Consider the following 19,350-nt stretch of genomic DNA (forward strand, 5'->3'; position numbering starts at 1 on the left):
GCCGCTCTGCGCCGCCGCTCGCTGGAGCCGGAAGGGGCGGGGCGGCGGGGGCGCGGGCCGTGCCGCTCCCGCTCCCGCTCCCGCGCCGCGCCCCGCCGGGCCCGGGCCCTGCCCGCCGCGCAGCCAGCCCCATGGCGCTGGAGCAGGCGCAGGCCGACGGCCCCGCCGCTGCCCCGGCCCCGCCGCGCCTCTGCGAGCCCGGCCCCGCCGCGCCGCCCGGCAGGTAGGTAGGCGGGCCCGGCGCGGCCGCGGCCCGGTCCCGGGCGGGCGCCGCCAGTGACCGAGATGTTTGTTTCGCGCAGCGGGAGCGCCCTCGCCGCACCGGAGAGCCCCGGCGAGGCGGCGCCGGCCGGGCCCGGCGGAGAGGCTGAGCCCGCGGCCGCCCCCTGCGGCCCCGCCGCCCCCGGGCAGGCCCCGGCGCTGCTGGCGGCGGCGCCCGGCGGCGCGGGGCAGCCCGAGGCCGGGGGGCAGAGCGGCGGGGCGGCGGCGGCGGAGCCCGACGCGGAGGCAGCTCCCGCCCGGCCCTCGCAGAACATCGCGGTGCAGGTGGGTGGCGGGGCCGGCGGGGCGGGGGGCCCGGCCGCGGCGGGGACCGTGCGGGGCCCTGGCTGCGCGGAGCGGGAGGCCGGGCCGGGCGGCAGAGCGGCTCCGCGGGGCCGCCGCCGCGGCATTGCGCTTTGGCCGGGCCGGGCGTGGGGAACGCGGCCGGGCCCCGGGGCAGGTCCCGCTGCCGCCGCCGCGGCTCCAGGGCTGGCTGCGGGCCTGTGCCTGGCCACCCGGCGAGGCGACTGGTGGGCGCTCTGATGGCACCGTCTCCCTCTGCAGACCGACTTCAAGACGGCCGATATGGACGTGAACACGGATCAGGATATCGAGAAGAACTTGGTGGGTATCAAAGCCCTGGGGTCCCAGGTCTGGCTCCGCCGCTCCCCCGCAGCTGTTCCTGGGCAGAGGAGCAGGGGCGCTGCTCTTCCCAAAGGCTGTTTTCTCTCTTTAAAACACCAGTCTCGGAGTTCATAAGTTATCCTCTCTAAAGGAGGAAACGCAGTGCTAGCTGCACCTTCAGGCCATGCCTCCCTTTGGTCTTTCCCGATCTGGAGAGCCTGAGCTTTGAAAGTGAAAACCGTTTAACTGGTCCTTGACAGTGGCGCCTACTGAGCTCTTACACACCACTGAGCTTTTACTGCCTGTGTCCACACTGTCTTTAGCGTGAGAGAAGGGGAAGGTTCTCCCTGAATTTCCACTCTCTGCTGCAGGACAAAATGATGTCTGAGAGGGCTTTGTTGAAGGAGCGCTACCAGGAGGTGTTGGACAAACAGAGGCAAGTGGAGAATCAGCTGCAGGTACAGCTTAAGCAGCTCCAGCAGCGGAGAGAAGAAGAAATGAAGAACCACCAGGTATTTGGCAAAGCCCTCTTTTTGTTTCACCTGCCCTTTGGTGCCGCCACTTACGCGATTAAGCGGGCTGCTTTGGCCTTGGGGAGAGCAAAGCAGGCTGTGAGAAGTGGCAGCAACATGCCATATGGCAGTTTCCCCTGTGTACGACACTATTTTATGGTGCTAAGGACTGCCCCCTGCCCAAAGGGCTGCTGAGCAGTTCAGAGCGAATTCCTAGCACTGCATCCTGTGCACACCTCTGCTCCTGATGGCAGTCTTGCAATGTCCCTTCAACAAGAGCAGCATTTTTTCCAAGTGAAAACCGGTGCGAAATGAGGTGTGATTCTTTAGATCTCTGTGGCTGTTGATTAAGGATCATGAGGTTAAATGAGTGATTCACAACTGGCCCTATGGTAACTCCCCTGAAGATGAAAGGACCATCAAATCTAAACCAGATCAGAACCCACTGCCCCTTAAAAGCCTTTGAAAGAGGCAGGAGAACCCACAGTTTAGACCGTCTGTCTGTCTCCTGGGTTTTCTCATAATAACCGCCATATAACTTTTCTGATGTACTAAAAAGAAAGACTCTGATGATGCATGTAATTCCATAATCTCCATTCAATTAATCTGAAACAATAACAGATCTAAAGCCAAAACCAGTACTCGGGAATTTTGTTTTTTGTATGTGTGATGCTTGTTTTACTCTAGGAGATCCTGAAAGCAATTCAGGATGTTACAATCAAGCGAGAGGAGACAAAGAAGAAGATGGAGAAAGAAAAGAAAGAATTCTTGCAGAAAGAGCAGGATCTGAAAGCAGAAATAGAGAAACTCTGTGAGAAAGGCAGAAGGTACAAGCATGGAAAAGAAAGTATTTATTCTGAGCAGGGGACTAAGGTATTGTGTGACCCTGATGTATACCTGATTGAACAAAAGAGGATTGCTCCAAACTTTTTGGAAGCAGCAAGTATGTTGGTGAACCGTTTAGGACAGACCTCTATGGTTTGGAGTGGGTCGGCCACAGATGGAACACTTTTTGTTTACAGAGGATCTCACAGTGAGTTTTTGGGCCGTGGGTTATTGCTTTGCCTGTTAGGTGTGTGCCCAGGCAGTGCTTGGCAAGGGTAACGTGCAGCTCGGCTCTGTGTGCTGCCGTCTTTGGGAATGCAGAGCCTTCCCGCAGGAGGCGGCACTGCTCTGTTGCAGTGCTAGGGGAAGGGTCTTGCTGCCCTTTCCAAGTTGTTCTCCTCAACTCCCCCATTTCGGTAGGCGGCTTGACTGTGCCATGCACCAAATGGTTTGAAAGACTGACCACTGCTGCCAGGCTTTGCTGCATGATGGGCTGTTTGCTCTGTGTGAAGGATCTCACTGGGTTCGGGGAGGATCTAGTGCAAGCAAGACGTGAATTTGAGACGATCTGAAGGTTCCTTTGGATTTTGAATTTGTGCTTTTACGGAGCTGTTCTGTCACATCGTAGAGGCCTGAACTTTTTTTATCCTGAGAGCTCAGTGATGTTTTTGCGTGAAGCTGATTTAGTAATAGTTCCCAGTACTCGGCCCCTGTTTCCCCCTGAGTGAACAGTTGCAAAGCCTGTGTTGTCAGAGTGGCACAGCTCCCTGCGGCGAATTCTGGTTCAGTGCCACAATCTTTGTGCAGTATCATGATACAGCAAAATTTTTGCTCTGGAGGATGCTGGTGGTTGCTTTTAAATGTTTATTGGACGGTGCAGTCTTCAGAGCGTGCAGTTACATTGGGCGCACAGCCGTGCCAGTACGTTGTTTAAACTTGGGACCTGCAGCATTAGTGGCTGGGCAGTAACACCTTTGCAGCGGGTAACTCCACCTGTCCTTTTTCTCTTGTGCAGGTTGCTGAAAGAGCAGGAGGAGAAAGAGAACAAGATTGCCTCTCTGATTGCAGAGCAGTCCGATGAAAAGTGAGGCTCTTACCGATTACCAGATTAACGCTGTTGAGTCTCTTTTTCCTTTGAGTCGTTTTGCTCCCGAGTGAATCCGCTGCTGGTGGGGTGGGCTAGGGAGAGTGGTTGAACAGTGCTGTCCACTTATGTGCTCTAAAGGTTTTATCTCCCCTTCCAGCAGGCTGGGGCCGCCTGGTCTCTGGATTAAATCCTCTTTGATCCTGATCACAAGCAGGCTCCTAGATACTTGGGACATAAAGATCCCATAAGATTAGAGTTTATGCTCAGTGGACTGACTCAGCTTGTAACTGCTACCTCTGACTGAATTTCAACTTCCCAGAGGTAGAGCAAACCTATTTCTCTGTCTGTTCCCCACAGCTGCCAAACTACTCTAAACTCTGGCACACACAGGTATTTTAAAGCTGGACAGAGAAGCTGCAGGTCCAGGTGTAGATGCTCACATAACACAGGTGGGAAGGGCCAGCTTTTAACTTCTCCAGGATCATAACAGCTTAGTTCTGTGTGCCACCGCTGGTTGCTTCCTGGTTCAGACCTGTGCACCCTTCCTTGGAGTTGGACTGAATTTTGTTGAGGAGAATTCCCCGCTCCCCATTTTGCACAGTGTGTCCGCATGCTGGTTGCATGCGTGCTCTGGAACAGCTCGCTCCTGGGACGGTGACTCATGCAGCCTTGTGAACTGTGGCTGGTGTCACTCTGCACGCTGGAAGGTGTCGATCTTCCACGGTTCCGCTGCGTCCAGAGCTACCAGGATCGATTGGTTTTGTGGGGATTTGCCAGCTCTCCTGTTTCACATCATTTCAGTGCCTAAGCAGACTTGCTGTGTTTCTGTCTGCAGGCAGCTGTGGGAGATGGAGCTGGATAAGCTGAAGAACCAGCATAATGAAATCAACAGGAACATTCTTGAGGAGACAGAACGGGCCTGGAAAGCAGAGGTTAGCAGGTGACTTCTTACCTGCAAAGCAGCTGTTGAAGAGGGTCTTTCTGATATTCCAGATTGTTAATGAATGACTGTGAGAAATTGGGAGCAGTTGAGGATGAGGCTCAGTCCCCTTCTTTGTGGGACAAAAAAAGGGATAAACGAGTATCAGTGCTGTAAATATCAGCTGGGAGCAGTGCCTTGGTGCACTTAGCATGGCGCTTGGTGAAGAGATTTCAGTCTGGCAGCAAGAAACGAGGGAGTACAAAACCTGCTCTTCATGTGGGGCCTCTCTCTGCTAGATCCTGTCCTTGGAGAGCCGAAAGGAGCTGCTGGTGTTGAAACTAGAAGAAGCAGAAAAAGAAGCGGAGCTACACCTCACCTACCTCAAGTAAGTCTCTGTAGTCTCAGAAATGGCAGGGTAACTCGAGCATCTCTATGTGCCCATCTCCTCTTCCTCTACTTACGCTGGAGGTTTGGCTGAAATAGTTCAAGGTCTGCTGAGGCCGCCTTAGTAAAACAATGTGATTCAGTAATCTTGGAAAGCAAAGATATTTGGGGCTGTGCTTGCTTATTCCCTGTTGCTGTTCACCTGCTGAACGTGTGCTGTGCTCTAGACCGAGTGCTGTAGGCACAGCATTGACTGTGCTGTCCGTGCCTCTGTTTGTCAGATCAGTCCATGCTCTGGTAGCACCATGCGCTCTCTTGCCGGGTTCCTCACCTGGGCTTGAGCTCTTCCTCCTGCCCAGCTGGAGGAGGGGAAGGAGCCCTGGCGGGGGAAGGCAGGAGGGTATGGGGTGTTAGTTGCTCTCACTTGGCTGCCAGCAAGAGCACAGTTGCAAGTGGGAAAGTTTAGTTGTGCTTGCAGGTCTGCGCCACCCACGTTGGAGACGATGAGGCCAAAGCAGGAGTGGGAGATGAGGCTGAACAGGATACGAATGACGAAGGAAAGTGTCCGAGTGAGTTCCTGCCGAATGGCTCCCTGCCTAACAGCGAGCTGTTCTTCGCACCAATGCTACTTTGCGTCCTTAATTTCAGCTCTTTTTGGGAGAGGACCAAGACCCAGAAAAGATGTGTGCCCGATCGCACAGCACAGTCAGCCTGCCTTTGTGAGCAGCTGCAGAGATCTTCTGCCTGCCTTTGGGCTCATGTGTGCAGATCAGCCACGTGGATGTGAAAGCAGTGTGTTGGGTTGATCGCAGAGCAGTTTTTGTTTCTCCCTCCTGGTCCTTTTTCATTCTCTTGACTCCTGTGAAATCAAGCTGTGTTTGTGTTTGGGCCTGCACCCGTTCGAGGGCTGAGAATGCTCTGCCCGGGCAGGGCAATCTGCCTCTTTTAGGTGCGCAGTGCCCGAAACTTCCTTAGGTGGAGGCTTTGATAAACGCATCCGTTTTCTTTCCTCTCTGCTAGGATCAGTTCAACGACCACATTCAGATGGTAAGAAATGGAACAAAGCTGAGCAGCCTTCCGCAGATCCCAACCCCGACACTGCCACCTCCACCCTCAGAAGTGAGTGCCTCTCCAGCCCAGTAAATACAGGCTTTCAGTGCTGGGAAGTTGCTGCGAGACTCTGGGGACAGCTGCCCGATGGCCTGTGACTGGCACTGCCTGCGCCTTGAGGGAGGCTGTGTGGGATTGTGCTTCCTGGGGTCCTGTGCTTGTGCTTGTCCATGTCTGTCTGGGCTTGCCTGCCATCCCGGGAGAGGAGGGGAACGGTGTCTCTCCTGATGCAAGGAGTGTAGCTGCTGGTGCCTGTGGTTCAGCCCGCCTCCTGTCTGGCCGGAGAGGAAGGCACTCAGCTCTGCTTGCAGATGGGCTTATTCTAACCAGCCTTTCCTTCTCCTCCTGTTTTTCTTTCTCAGACAGATTTCATGCTGACGGCATTCCAGCCCAACCCATCCCTTACTCCCAGGCTCCCGTTTCCCATCGGACCAGTTCCCGTTCCCATGGTCATGCCAAGTGCTGACCCTCGGGCACTCTCCTTCCCTCTCCTGAATCCTGCGATCTCCAGGCCCAACCAGCCTTCCCCGCCGCTGCCTGCTTCCCAAGGAAGAAACAGCCCAGTAGTGGCATCGCTTATTGGCACACACAGCCCTCACATGACTCCCGCTGCCTCCATCCCTCCTCCGCCAGGCCTGGGGGGGGTTAATGTCACTCCAGAGTTTCACAGGCTGCAGCCGGCTGATAAGCTGGAAAAGCTGCTGGAGAAGTTGTTGACTCGGTTTCCGCAGTGCAACAAGTAAGTGTCTCGCGTCCTCCTTCCCGGAGAGCGAAGACTTGTGTGTGGGATGGGAGCTGGGTAAGGGGAAGCGGAGCTCCTCTTAGTGCGTATGGCATCTGGAGGAAGCGAGGGAGGCCTGAAGGCGAGGAGCAAAGGCTGAGTGCTCTCTTAGGCTTGCCATGGCACTGGGAAGGAATGAGAAACGGTTGGGGCTTTGTCTGAAGGACAGCAGTGATAGCTGAGCACAGCCAGGAGCATGCTACACGCGGCACTGCCTCAGGCGAGAGTCCTTCAGCCTGTCTCACGCTCCAGCTGGGGTTTCCCCCCTTTCCCCAGTGTTCTGGGGAGAGAAGCTCGTTCAGCGTGTGATTTGCCTTATTCAGAGAGTAGACAGTTGAGAGCACAAGCTCCTTTGCTGTGATACGGGCTTCCCCCGGTGCTGGGGTGGCCGGTTCGCCTGGAGCCGCGCTGCAGGCCCTTTGATGGGGGGCCCCGTCCATGGGGGCAGCTGGACTCGCTGGTGGTGGCTGGGAGCTCTTAGCAGGCCGCTGTCCACGCAGGGCCCAGCTCACCAACATACTGCAGCAGATCAAGACCGCTCGGAGGACCATGGCGGGTCTGACCATGGAGGAGTTGAACCAGCTCGTGGCGGCCAAGCTGGCGGAGCAGCAGGAGCGGGCGGCAGCTGGAGCTCAGGTGGGAGAGCGGCGGGGGCCTGCCAGGCTGGTGGGGAGCTCTGCGAGGGGCAGACTGGGTAGCAGGGGAGCTGTGCTGTGTCCCTGCAGGGCTCACTGCTGGGACCACGCAGAGCTTGGCCTGTGCGTCGGGCATGTGCCCGGGTTCCCCTTTCTGTTGCCTGCAGCGTAATGCTGGGGAGCAGTTTTCCCCGAGGTGACTTGGGGTAACTCAGCTGTCCTTTCCTTCTGGGCTTTTCTGACGTGCCTCGTTTGCCTTGCTGCAGCCTCTCAGTCGAATCAGGGCCCCCATGTTCTCTGCTCCGCTGCCTCAGATCAGCACACCCATGTTCCTGCCCCCGGCCCAGGTGGCTTACCCTGGAACAGCGTCACACGTAAGGCTTTTTGCCTTTCCTACAGCACTTTGCCATCCCCAGGGAAAGTGGAGGGAGGGAGCCCTTCTGAGAGGCGACTGAAAGGATGAGCCAGTGAAGCTGGCACCTCTCCTCGCACAGCTACTTGGGGCTGGTGAGGCAGGAGGGAAGGGTTAGGGGCTTGGATCCTTTGTGCTTCATGTTGGAGAAGAGGGGAACGGCCGCAAGAGAGGTGTCAGAGGCTCTTAATGTAGCGTGATGGCTGCGTGCAGAGGGAGGAACTGGGCAAGCTGCGGCCCCTGGGTGCAGCTGGCAGGACAGGTAGCTAGGATGTGGAATACGTGATCTGAGCTGGGGTGTCTGACTTCCGTGCCTGTCTCCTTTCTGTTCCATCGCTGCTCGTCCCAGACCCCGGCTGCCTGTAAGCTGTGTCTAATGTGCCAGAAGCTTGTGCAGCCCGGTGACCTCCACCCCATGGCCTGCTCGCATGTGCTGCACAAGGAGGTGAGTGTGCTGCCCTGCTGTGTGCTGCTCTGGGGTTCCTCGGAACAGTTCCTAGTGCCGATTCCCTTCTGGGAGCCTGGGGCACATGTAGCAAGTCCCTGTTGTACTGAGATCTTGCCAGGAGAAGGGTGTGATCAATAAACAGTTTCTCTGTGTCTTATCATCCCCCCCTTTTCTGTACTCTTAGTTGGACCACCCTGAGTGGCCATTTGGTGGTGGCTTTAGGAACAGGCTGTCCTTATTCTTGCCCCCAAGCCTGTGCTTGTTGCTGTGAGGGTTAGATCCTGGCCTGCTGCCTTCCTGGAGCGGGACAGCCTGGAAAGCTCTAGAATACAGGGCGAGGAGAGAGCTGCTGCTGTTGCTCAGGTGTCTGGGCACTGTGGGTCTGGGTGTAGGAGCTCTTGAGGAGGAGACTCTCTCACCCCACAGTGCTGGCAGCGGTTCACTTGTGTAGGCAAATACCTCGTCCCAGTAGCCCTGGGGCCTTCAGCAACTGCCAAGGAAATGGGAAACCACGTACTGCGGAGGGTCTGATGGTCCTGATAGGTTGAAGAGGGCTGCCTCCACATGGAGGTTGTCTCTAAGGGGCAAAAGAGCCTGTCCCTGAAAGTGAGTGCCCTTCCCAGCACTGTTCTGGAGAAGTAATGCCACGCCATGTTCACAGTGCCTTTGGGTTGTGCCAGTGGCTCTTGACAAACTCTCTCTCTTCCAGTGTATCAAATTCTGGGCACAAACCAACACAAATGACACTTGCCCCTTTTGTCCAAGCCTCAAATGACGGCTATCGAACAAAGAGGTCCCACAGGAGGAGTTGCTGTGAATAGACAGGATCAGTTCTAAGATTTCTACAGTTCTATATTTATACGACCATGTATACACATGTACATTTTTATTATATAGGTAATGTGTGTATAGAAAGTCTGTATACATACAAATTCATAAATAAAGTGTGTATATTATGCAGTGATTTGGTGCTGCTCCTCATTTGTTAGTTTGCAGCCTTGCTGCCTGCCTTTTGAGTGAGTGTTAAAGCATAACCTGCTTGCTGGGATGCTAGCGGCTGCTGTCCCTACCTCTCCCCGCTTAACTTCCAGCAGCTCCTCCAGTGCCAGTGCTCTGCCTGGCTCCACGCTCACCGCAAACCATTCCCCTTGGTGGGATGCCCCAGCGGACCGGTCCCCTGCCACGTCTTGTCACCCGGTAGCTCCCCTCTTAGCAACGAATGGGTTGCAGATGAAGAGTGTTTTTTGTGGTCTTTTAATGTAATAATAATTTACCGTGTGTTAACATTCATTGTTCTTACATAGACAATAGGTTACAGAGTACTGGAGTCTACATCGACAGCCTGCGGTAACTGTCCCCACCATGCGCCTCCACCCGGCGTTCCCTGCGGTACCTGGGCCCTGGGGAGGGAAGCGCTTGGGAGCAAACGGATGCGGCTGCGCTGCAGCTCGGGATAACCAACCTGTTGCAGTTCCTCCTTTCCCCTCTCCTGTACTTTCTCCTAAAGCACAGGCTGACGCACCAACACCTTTCTCCATGGATTTCGGTGGGATTACGAGGTGCTCAGCACCACTTCAAATCTTGCGCTGACTCTGTAGAATTTCTTTTCCCCTTGTTTGCAGCCTGTGGTGCAAATTCAGCCCTGCTAGAGGCACCTGCACCTCCGGGTCGGTCAGTGCAAGCGCTGCCTGCATGCAGCACGCCTGAATTTGGCCACAGCCCCAATCTTCCTACACGCACGCACACACACACTTGCCAGCGTGTTTTAAGGCAGTGGTCCACAACAGTCTCTGGGATCCTGGGAGGGTCCTGGGCAGGCACAAGGGTGCGGAGGTCTGTGCGCGCTCTGTGGTTGTGTAACGTTCTCCTCGCGCGCCGGAGTGGGGTCGCTGGATGCTTGCAGTTCTGCAGCGGGGCATGGGAACTGGGCGCTGCTCGTGAGCGCGCCAGCAGTGACGTGGGACAGTTTAGGGGTGCGCGTAACGGGCTGTTGTGGCGGTGCCCAGTGCTAGGGCTGGCTTGCCTCTCCTACACTGCGTGTGTCTCCTCCTCCCGCCCGTGCACTGGCTCCCTTGCTGCTTTTTGAAGGAAATATTTAAGCGCAGGATTTAGGTAACAAGCTTAATGCTCGGTGATTACTGCAGCGCTGCGGTGCTCCAGCCCCTAGCCCCTGTCCCCACCTGAACTGGTGGCTCGGCTCTTGCATGTGCCTTGGCTGGGCAGCTGCCAGCTCGGCCCGGGCACCGCAGGTAGCCCTGTCCTTTGCTCGTGGAGGAATGTTGCCTTTTAATCAGTGAAAATTGGCGTTTAAAACAAAGCACCTTCCCATCTGAGTTGCAGGCAGAGAAGCAAGAAATACAGCATTATCAACTGCCTGCAAGATCAAGGGCATCTGCCCTGGGGAAGGGTGATGGTGAGCTTGCAGCCGCCCCCTCTCCCCGGGGCAGGGATTGCTGTGGGGAGAAGGGGAGCATTGTCCTTACATACCGTGAAGTCCTCCCTTTGCTGTAGGAACACGGTGAGGACAGAAGTGCCTCCTGCACCCAATTTCCTTTCGGCTTGTGAACCACTGTTCTGTGTGCTCCAGCCCTGCCCTCCTGCGTCCCTCCATCACTGTCGCCACCTCCTCTGAAACCGACTCGGACCACCTCTGATCCATAAAGTGCTTCCACCCGAGCACGCCGCTACTGAGCGAGCCCTGGCCTTGGGTTGTGGCCAAGGCCCTAGGACTGAGCAGAGGGGCTAAAAATATTTTAAAAAAACAAAACCAAAACAGGACCAAACCCCCTAATGTTGGGTTTTGGAACAGTGACTTTGAGCGCTAGAATTAAAAATATAGATATATGTATATATTGTACAGGTGAGAAGCGACCATTATTTGTACACCTGTGTGCGGTGTGGGACCTGCTATATACACGCTCTGATTCTGCGCAGCTGCACTACTAGTGACTCGCGTTATAAAAAAAAAAAAAATAATAAATACAACCATGTGTTTAAAAAATAATAAATGCTGCAAGTCCCCACAGCCACTGCCCGTCCCCAGGCTGCCGGGATGTCTCACGCATGGAGAGCAGGAGCTGGGGCCGGACACACGGACTTGTGGAGCAAGCGGAGCTGCTGTGCCCCGTGCCGGGGGACGCGCCAGCAGTGAGGCAGGGCAGGGGCTGCGGGGGGGGGGGGGGGGGCGGCTGAGCCCGGCGCTGGCTCCCCTATGGCTTTTGAACGGGCGGGTGGGCTGGGGAGCGGCCGGGGTTGGGTAACTCGCTCTCTCCTGGCACACGATTTCTGTGTAGCAGGCTGGGGGGTGCTTGTAGTGCACGTCCCCCTTCCCCACGCCTGCAGCCCCGAGCTGGGAGGCTGTTTTCCCCGGGGTGGGAGGGCAGCAGCCGCCAACTTCTCCATGGCTGCCGCTGGAAAGGAGAGGCAGTTTCCCATCCCCAAAGGGGACGTGGTGAGCGAAAGCGGCGCAGGGAGAGGATGGGTGCCTGCTCATGCCCGTCCCAGGAGGCAGCCGGGAGAGTGGGGTGGGCACAGGGAGTCCAGGGGCTGGCAGCAGCGGAAGCAGAGCCTGGGGGTGGCAGGGGGGACGCAACGGGAAATGCAAGAGCAAGCGGAGTATGGGTGAGCAGGAGGGTGGGAGGGAAACCCCTGCCTCTGGCTGCTCCCGTCCAGGCAGCCCCAGGCCGGCCCTGTGTGGCTGTCTCTGAAAAGCTCCGGAGATGGGAACCCTGGAGCCTGGCGGGATCAGGCATGCCGCACAGGGAGCTGTGCCGCAGGTGCGTGCACCCACAGCTCCCTACACAACAGCGGGGGCCGGCAGCTTCATGGCAGCGTGGGCTGAGGGCGGCTGCGCAGGGATGGAGGGTGACGGGAGACAGGCGGCGCGACGGCTCATCAGCACGGTTCTGTCAAGCCTGGCACGGCTGGGCAGGAGAGCTGGGGACAGCCCAGCCCATACTGGTGCCGGAGCAGGGAAGCTGCCCCAGCCCACGGGACGGGGTTGCTGCACGCTCTCCCCCCTCTCCGCCTGCCCCGCTCTTTCTGCAGGTCCCAGACAAACACAGCCCAGGCCTGGGGCTCCCACGGCTGCTCCCGACCTGCTGGCCCTGACGGGCACCAAGTCCCCCAGGGCCAGGAGGGCCCGGGCTGAGGGTCTGAGCTCCCCACGCTGCTGCCCTGCCTCCGTGCTGCAGCCCTGGAGAAAGGACCTACCTCCCCCTGCCCTGCTGCCTCACCTGCGGCCCCGGGGCTGCCCCCATGCTCCGCCATCACTTCAGCAAGGATATGTCATCAGCAAAGTCGTCGTGGTCCCGCCGCAGGCAGTGGAAGCAGCGCCACTGGAACACCATGAGGCAGAGGGGCAGCATGAAAAGGGCGCAGATGGCTGCCATGACGTAGGCGATGGTCATCAGGGTGGACTCGTCCGTCTGCGGGATGTTGTAGCCACAGTCCTCCATGTTGGAGTGCAGGTAGGGCCCCTCCACTGCGGCCATCCGAAACTCGTCGTGCACTGGGGGCGGGAGAAGGCAGGGGTCTGGCCTCTGCGCTACCATGGCATGTCCACGTCCCCTCTACCTCTCCCTTCCTCCAGGCCCCAGCCCTCACCGTGGCAGGCACTGACAGCAAAGCCGATGCGCTTGCGGGCGCGGTCAAAGACCACGTAGAAGCCCTCCATGATGACAGCGCCCATGACGGTGCCTGTGGAGGACTGGGAGATGGCGAACTTGTAGCAGTCGTCCTGAGAGGTGGCCACGTCCTCCACTGGGCGCAGGTATTGCTGTAAGAAGAGAGGCACCGTCAGGAAAGGGGCTGGGGCAGAGCTCCCGGGGGCAGGTGGCTGTGCCCACCCAGCCACGGTCCTGCCCATGTGACTGGCTCCAGCCTGCGCTCCGACTCAGCACCAGGCAGGGTCTGGCCAGCCCAATGCTCACCTGGGGCAGGATGGTGATGCGGAAGGACTGGTTGGTGGCCTCCCCCATCAGGTAGAGGGACAGGACTGGGAAGATGTGCCAGGGGGTGGTGCCGACCTGCCAGCAAACCAGCTGCTCCCCCAGCCAGAAGCCATCTGGGAACTTCTCGGTCTGCCAGAGGGAAAGGGGAGGTGAGTGGGGCCGTGCCGGGCGGGCAGCAGAGATCCTCAGGCTGGTGCCAGGCAGCTGCACTGCCTGCAGCCCTGCACCAGCCCGGGGGGTGTGCCCGCGGCGGAGGGATGGGTCTCACTGACTGAAGAAGCTGTTTTGATGGATTTCACTGCAGCCTCAAACACTTTCTTCGGCAGCCTGAGGTTGGTTGTCCCGCTATCCACAATACTCTTGTCGTAGTTGTACTGGGGGCAGAAGAGGAGTGAGCCAGGTGCGAGACCCCAGCCCCGCTCCCCTCCCAATCCCCCTCAGATCAAAGGCGGATGCCTCCAGTGGCAGCGACAAAGCAGCGCCCCGTAGGGCAGGTTCCCCCAGGGCCCCCTCACCTCTTTGCAGTCCATGTTCAGGTCCTGTCCGTTGACCTCCAGCTTGACGATGATGACCTCGTAGTACCACTCCTTCCGGATGGGTGTGTACCAGATGTCACCCACATACAGCGAGCGGTCAATGCCACCAATGATCTGCAGAGGGGACAGAAAGGCGCTGCCACCACACTCTGCCAGCTCTGGCCAGGGCACCTCCCGTGCGGGCAGCCCCACCAGCCTTCCCCGGCCTGTGCACCGCCTGCGGAGCACTCACCATGCTGCCCCCCACCGATGCCAGGGCCTCTGTCTCGTTGGGCGAGAAGCCTGCCCCGCAAAGCTGGAGGGAGAAGATGTTGGGCACCCGTGTCTGCTTCACCAGGGAGTCAAAGAAGGGCTCCAGGCTGTCGTCAGGCTGGTGGGAGGAGAAAGCGGAGGCAGGACAGGGATGTATCAGTGTTATCCCTTCTCCAGGGGCTCTCCCTACCCAGGGAGCTCCCCTTGCTGGGACCGCTGTGCCCCAGGAATAGTGGCTCTGCATGCTGTTGGAGCAGGGCTCAAGGTCATCAGCACAGCTTTCAAGCCAGGCCCCAGGGGACTGAGCAGAGCCAAGGAAAGAGGCAACCAAACCCTGCTGGGACAGGGTGCCCGTGTCTGCTGGAAGGGCCAGGCAGAGCTGCAAGCCAGGACTCACCCGGGCGATCTCGGCATACGCCAGCCCCAGGATCCCTTCCCAGTTGGAGCCGTTGATGAAGAATTTGTCCGACTCCGTGATGGCAGCAATGTTGGCTCTGACAGTGACGTTGGGGCCATGGGGGATGGTGACAAGGTCGGTGCCCAGTTCCCCTTCCCACTTGCCCTGGGTGTAGGGCACATACACACCCTTCCGCAGGTCACGATAGGTGCTGGACCTGCAATGGTGTAGAAGAGCCAGAGTAAGGCCAGTGCAGGGGAGGAGCAGGTGCCTGCACATTGTTGGGTGATGGTGGGAGCATGCACACGCATAGCTGAGAATTTGCAAGGACAGAGGTGCGCCTGTCCTGCAAACCAGCATGGCTGGGTGAGGGCAGTGCATTTCTCCACTCGTGCAGCTGCTGGTGAGCCCCACCACGGGTCGGTGAAGCACCAGGATGGCTCCTTGCAGCCTGAGCCAAGGCTGCCACAGCGTGTGGAGGGGACAAGCCCAGTTGCTGTTTGCCCTGCACAACGGTCAGCAGCCCCGACACCATCTTAAACATTGTGGGAGGGCGGACAGGCGGTCGAGGGGTCCCTCGTTCTCTGGGCGCAGAAGGGACTGCGCGGACCCAGCCGTCCCAGAGGCTGGGCGGTACCTGGCAGGGTCCAGCCAGACCCCCAGCGAGAAGGGACAGCATGCCTCTGTGGGGCTGGGGCTGCATCACAGGCACACTGAGCAGTGGCTGTGCTGTCTGCATCGTCTCAGCATACTCACAGCTGCCGCTGGTAGTATCTCCGGAGGAATGGGTGAGGTGCAGCTCCCACAGCGAAATTACTGCTCCCTGTATCCACTAGGATATTCAGCTGGAGAAGGAAGAGAGACAGGGAGGCTCAGGACTGCAGCGAGACCTTGCTGTACCATCCACCCAGCTCTGTCCAGCCCCCACAGGTGAGTGACACTTTCCCTGTCCCCACGCCTGGCACGCGGTGGCTGCCATATCATGTGCTTCCCAGGGAGCCACGGCTCTGGGTCCCTGTCTGAGTGGTACGCCTGGGTCTGCCCTCCCAACCGGGCCAGGGCATTCCCAACTCACCCCTACTGAGTGGCCGGGCCCTTTGCCAGCCCCATCGTTGGCACCGGGTTAGCGCTGGCTCCCTGGCACAGCCCCGTGTGCTGCTGCCTGGGGCTGGCAGGGCTCAGCCCACCCTAGGTGGGCACGAAGGGTCCTTTGCCCTGCCAGCAGCAGCAGGACAGGCAGAAACAGGGCAGGGAGGTTGCCCTGGTGCCTGTTGTGTCTGGGGCGCCCCAGAGGGATGCTGTGTAGCAGTGCAGAGCCCAAGCTGAGCTGGGGCCCTCTTTTGCTGTGCCCAGGGGTGGCTCGGAGATGCTGTGTGAGAGAACACAGTGGTGGGGGAGTCAGTGACATCAAGGTGTTGCACAAAAAGCAAACATTGTCCGGCACCGTGCAAACAGAGCATGAGCTCTCCTCTCAGCACAGCCCGGCCTCGGCCCCTGCGCCCAGTGCCTCAACCCACAGGCAAGATTCGGCAAGCACCTGGCACGGTGCTGTGGGGCCAGAGCGAGCAGCAGCAAGATGGGGTGCCCAGGCTCCCCTTGCCAGGAAACCTAATTTGCTCGCAAAGCTGTTCAGAAGGATTGATGGAACACAAGCCACTGCAGATTGCTGGGTCTGCTAATCGGCCATCCATATGCCGAGCTCTGCTCCCAGTTCATTTCTGCCTGTGTCCCGGATTACCAGCTCACAGGCAGGGTTTGGCAAACATCCCACCGGTGGGGCCGGGAGCGAGCCAGGTGGATGCTGCCCCCACCTGAACCCTGCCTGCGGCACCCTTCACTGTGAGGAGCAGAGTGGGGGGACTGCTGGGGTGGGAGCGGGGCTCTGGGCCATGCTGGACCACGTTGCTGCAGGGTGAGCTCCGAGTCCCAGTGCCGGGGCACTGCTTCACCAGCACCGTACCAGGGCTCTGGCCCTTAATCTGTGGAGTCTGAAGGGAGAGGGAAGGAGGCTAATGCGCTTGTGCTAATCGTAAAAGCGCTGGACTACAGCTGCTGGAGTTTTCTCCGTGGCTCGCTGACAGGGGACGGCTGCAGGCAGCATGTCCCGGGTGCCCCTTGCCCAGCCCACAGCCCCATGCTGTGCTGGGGACAGGTCTCCCCTGACCCCAGGCTGGCTTCTCACCTGGGGGGACATTTCATTTCAGGCCATGAGTAAAGACCAGAGCGGCACGTTTGCCCCTCCAATATTCTCCTCGGGCAAAAGCCAGGAGCTGCCAGGCTGGCTCAGTGCCGGCTGCACAGCCCAACCTTCCCCCGGCAACCTGGCACCTGCAGCCTCGGCTGATGCACCGGAGCCGTTCCCAGGGTGGTTCTGTTTGATCGGTCATTAGGGGCCATCTGCTCCACTCAGCTCGTCTTCCCTGGTCCGCGGGGTACCCAGAGGAGAAGTGTTTCCCTGGAGAAAGACCTGCTGAGCTGATGCTGCACGGAGAGGACGCAGGCAGCAGGGAGGCATTTTGCTCTTGCCTGGCCGAGAGCAGCAGCTGTGCCAGGGAGATGAGACAAGCCGCAGCTACCTGGGACCCGCATGCAACCCCTCAGCAGCCAGACAGCCCCAGCCGGTCCGTGCCAGGCCGGTGGGTGCTACACACCTAAGCAATGGCAGCAGCGGTGAGGACCTGCACCCCGCAGGCTCCATCCTGCTGACAGGAGTCATGCAAAGGACCCACGTGGAGAGGACTCACATCCTTGAGACTCAGTCTGGCCATCGTTTCAGGCCAGGACGCGACGCGTGAACTGGCAAGGCCAGGACATGTGTGGCAGGGATGCTGTCTGAAACCTCTCTGCTGCTCCCTGGAAGTGACAGCCCCTCCAGACACCTCAGCAGAAGCACTGGCTCTGCGCGGTACATGCCCTAGCGCCGCGTGTCACTCCCGAGGCGGTGAGCCTCAACCTGCTCGCGGAGGCACCAAGCCTTCACCATCAGTCCTGAAGCACCAGCTCCCAGTGCTCGGCTCCCACCCTCTGCCCCCTGTATTTATGGCTCGGCCACAGTCCTGGGGAGCCCAGTGTGACCACGCAGCGTAACCAACACGCTAAGGGCCACGGAGTGCGAGAGCAATTAACCGCTGAGGGTGACTACACAGCACAGCTCAGAACCAAAATTAAAGCACAACAGAATAAAGACACTTCCTTGCCAGCACCACGAAGGTGAAAGAAAATGTGAGAAGGGAGATGGAGCTGCAGGGGAGAGTGGAGCACATAGACCACCCATGTGCCTTTGAGAAGGACGCACACACCTCCGCGGACAAACACCCTCCCCGCTCCCTGATTTTCTGCATATGCACAGCCCTACCCTTTCATGTGAATGTTTTAATGCCATTACAACGCCTGGAGGGATTTTGCTCCAGCACACACACGCACGCACGCACATGCACCACGTTCACATTTGGAAGGAGTCCAAGGCTGGAAGATGCTGTCCAAAAGGGTGACTGGCTCAGAAACACACAAGTGCCTGGAAACAGGTGGTTCGCACGGAAATTATCTGGCAGCTGCGACACATGGCAGGTCCCAGGCAAAAGATGATGAAATCACATTTAAAACTAGATTTTAGAAATAATCTCCTCCCTTTTTCCCGAAACGCACCCTGCCAAAGCAGAGAATAAAACCCGGGCACACAGGGACAATACAAAAGCGCTCCGAGAGACCTGCTTTCTGTGGTGGCAGAATTACTCCCCAGTCCATGCTTCACTTCTCGCTTGTGTTGCTCTCTCCCACCATGTGTGCAGAGCTGCACTGGGCACCCGGGATGGAGCCAGGTCGTGGGGAAAAACCAGCCTTTGTTTCAGACTCTGCGCAGGCGCTGGGTGTTTTGGCAGCACCAGCCTATGTGGTGGGTGGCAAGTGCGTGGGAACGTGGCCCAGCGCTGGAAGGAACAGGGACCCTCGAACACCGAGCTGGCCCCCTTGAACCTGCAGGCCTGACTTCCGTATGGGTGGAAAAGGGTTTGGCGGCAGGAACCTCCATGATCTCACCCATCAAAGAGGGGAGGAGCTGGTCGGCCCTGGGCTGTGCAGCTGGTACCTGGCCCTCGGCACCCATCCTGTCCCCAGCACACGGGCAGATGGTGCCACACGCATGAGGCAGGCAGTGCAGCTCCTGGGACTCGAGGGACACTGATGGAAGGATGGAGCAGGAGCAGAGCCCAGCGATGCACTGGGGGGTTCCATCCCTGGCTCCTGCACGCAGCCCCGACTCCTGTGCTGTGAGAGCACCCAGGAGAGCGAGCTCTGGGAGATTTCCTCAGGTCGGGGGGGCCCGCCGGCTGTGGCGGACGGTGCACTGGGAGCACCGTGCCCTTGGCCCTGCGGTGCCTTCGCGCCTGTCGGTGGGCACACGGCCGGGCACGCCGCACGGCCGCCCACACCGCGCCGGCTCCTGCGCGCTGGCATCCTTCGGCTGGGCAGGGAGGCAGCGAGGGAGGATGGAGGGAGGGATGCAGGCTTGGCACGCACGGCACGGAGAGGCGCCCGCCGCGCCCGCCCGGCCCCGGTGAAGCGGGAGCCCCCTCCGGCCGGACGGCACCCACAGCCGAGGCGAAAAACCGGCCACCGGGGGGGAAGGGGAGGGTGCGGGTGCAGCGGGCGCACGGCGGGCCGGGCCATGGCGGCAGCCGCAGCGCCGCTCCCCCGCACGGAGCCGCGGAGGGGCCGGAGCGGGACCCACAGCCCCGCCGCCCCGGGACCCGCATCCCGCACGGGCGGCCCCTACCTTCTGCGGGGGCCTGCCCACCGTCATCTCCACGTAGTAGCCCTGCCCGGACTTGCCCCGCAGGTTGTCGATCATCTCCACGAAGCTCCCGGCCCTCTCGGCCTCCTCCGGCGCCCGGCGCGCCCGGGGCCCCGGCGGCAGGGCCGCGCCGCCCCGCAGCGGCAGGCGGATGCGCGGCGGGGCCGGGCGGGCGCGCAGGGCGGCCGCCCCCAGCCACAGCAGCAGCCAGGGCCAGGCGGCCGCCATCGCCGCAGCGCTGCCCGCGCCCTGCGCGGCACCGGCGGCTCCCCGCCCCGGAAAGCCCTCCTCCGGGCGGGCGGGGGACGCGGCGCCTCAACGGGCCCGCAGCGCCCAGCGCCTCGGCCGGGCGGCCGCGCCGGGGCGGGCAGGCGGCGCGGCGGGGCCGAGCGGGGCGGCGGGCATGGCGGCGCGGCCCTCCCC

The 19,350-nt window shown here is 59.5% G+C and overlaps 2 protein-coding genes across 6 annotated transcripts; one reads left to right on the forward strand and one right to left on the reverse strand.

Moving 5' to 3' along the window:
• Window positions 1-16: 16 nt before the first annotated feature.
• RNF214 (ring finger protein 214) lies at window positions 17-8,965 on the forward strand. 2 transcript variants are annotated; one of them, XM_080366808.1, is made up of 15 exons: window positions 17-223; window positions 303-546; window positions 826-885; window positions 1,257-1,397; window positions 2,085-2,224; window positions 3,238-3,306; window positions 4,145-4,241; window positions 4,528-4,616; window positions 5,082-5,184; window positions 5,636-5,734; window positions 6,088-6,464; window positions 7,007-7,142; window positions 7,408-7,515; window positions 7,903-7,998; window positions 8,711-8,965. In XM_080366808.1, exons 1-15 carry the CDS (start codon window positions 132-134, stop codon window positions 8,774-8,776), a joined length of 1,917 nt encoding a protein of 638 aa, XP_080222934.1. In that variant the 5' UTR covers window positions 17-131; the 3' UTR covers window positions 8,777-8,965. The 2 variants fall into 2 exon arrangements, with proteins under 2 accessions (XP_080222934.1, XP_080222935.1); XM_080366809.1 differs by having other exon boundaries at window positions 5,094-5,184.
• Window positions 8,873-19,290, reverse strand: BACE1 (beta-secretase 1). Of its 4 annotated transcripts, none has more exons than XR_013924057.1 (10): window positions 18,910-19,290; window positions 14,895-14,983; window positions 14,139-14,355; window positions 13,722-13,859; window positions 13,469-13,603; window positions 13,226-13,327; window positions 12,933-13,082; window positions 12,607-12,778; window positions 10,489-12,511; window positions 8,873-10,330 (listed from the first exon to the last, which is right to left on the reverse strand). XR_013924057.1 is itself a non-coding variant. In XM_080366811.1 (10 exons), exons 1-9 carry the CDS (start codon window positions 19,153-19,155, stop codon window positions 12,270-12,272), a joined length of 1,491 nt encoding a protein of 496 aa, XP_080222937.1. In that variant the 5' UTR covers window positions 19,156-19,290; the 3' UTR covers window positions 8,873-10,076; window positions 12,237-12,269. The 4 variants fall into 4 exon arrangements, 2 of the variants coding, with proteins under 2 accessions (XP_080222937.1, XP_080222936.1); XR_013924058.1 differs by having other exon boundaries at window positions 8,873-10,076; window positions 10,182-12,511; XM_080366811.1 differs by having other exon boundaries at window positions 8,873-10,076; window positions 12,237-12,511.
• Between the last annotated feature and the right edge of the window lie 60 nt (window positions 19,291-19,350).

Source organism: Falco punctatus, assembly GCF_963210335.1.
Source record: "Falco punctatus genome assembly, chromosome: 16".
Lineage (NCBI taxonomy): Eukaryota > Metazoa > Chordata > Aves > Falconiformes > Falconidae > Falco > Falco punctatus.

What these genes read in the sequence shown, in the direction of transcription:
- BACE1 (XM_080366811.1), bottom strand. Translation starts at nt 19,155, where the DNA reads ATGGCGGCCGCCTGGCCCTGGCTGCTGCTGTGGCTGGGGGCGGCCGCC. An exon ending in CATCGGTGGGGGGCAGCATG is followed by an intron (nt 13,604 to 13,721) that starts GTGAGTGCTCCG and finishes TCCCCTCTGCAG; the next exon opens with ATCATTGGTGGCATTGACCG. An exon ending in GCATCACCATCCTGCCCCAG is followed by an intron (nt 12,779 to 12,932) that starts GTGAGCATTGGG and finishes CTCTTCTTACAG; the next exon opens with CAATACCTGCGCCCAGTGGA.
- RNF214 (XM_080366808.1), top strand. Translation starts at nt 132, where the DNA reads ATGGCGCTGGAGCAGGCGCAGGCCGACGGCCCCGCCGCTGCCCCGGCC. An exon ending in GCAGAGCAGTCCGATGAAAA is followed by an intron (nt 3,307 to 4,144) that starts GTGAGGCTCTTA and finishes TTCTGTCTGCAG; the next exon opens with GCAGCTGTGGGAGATGGAGC. An exon ending in TGACGAAGGAAAGTGTCCGA is followed by an intron (nt 5,185 to 5,635) that starts GTGAGTTCCTGC and finishes CCTCTCTGCTAG; the next exon opens with GATCAGTTCAACGACCACAT.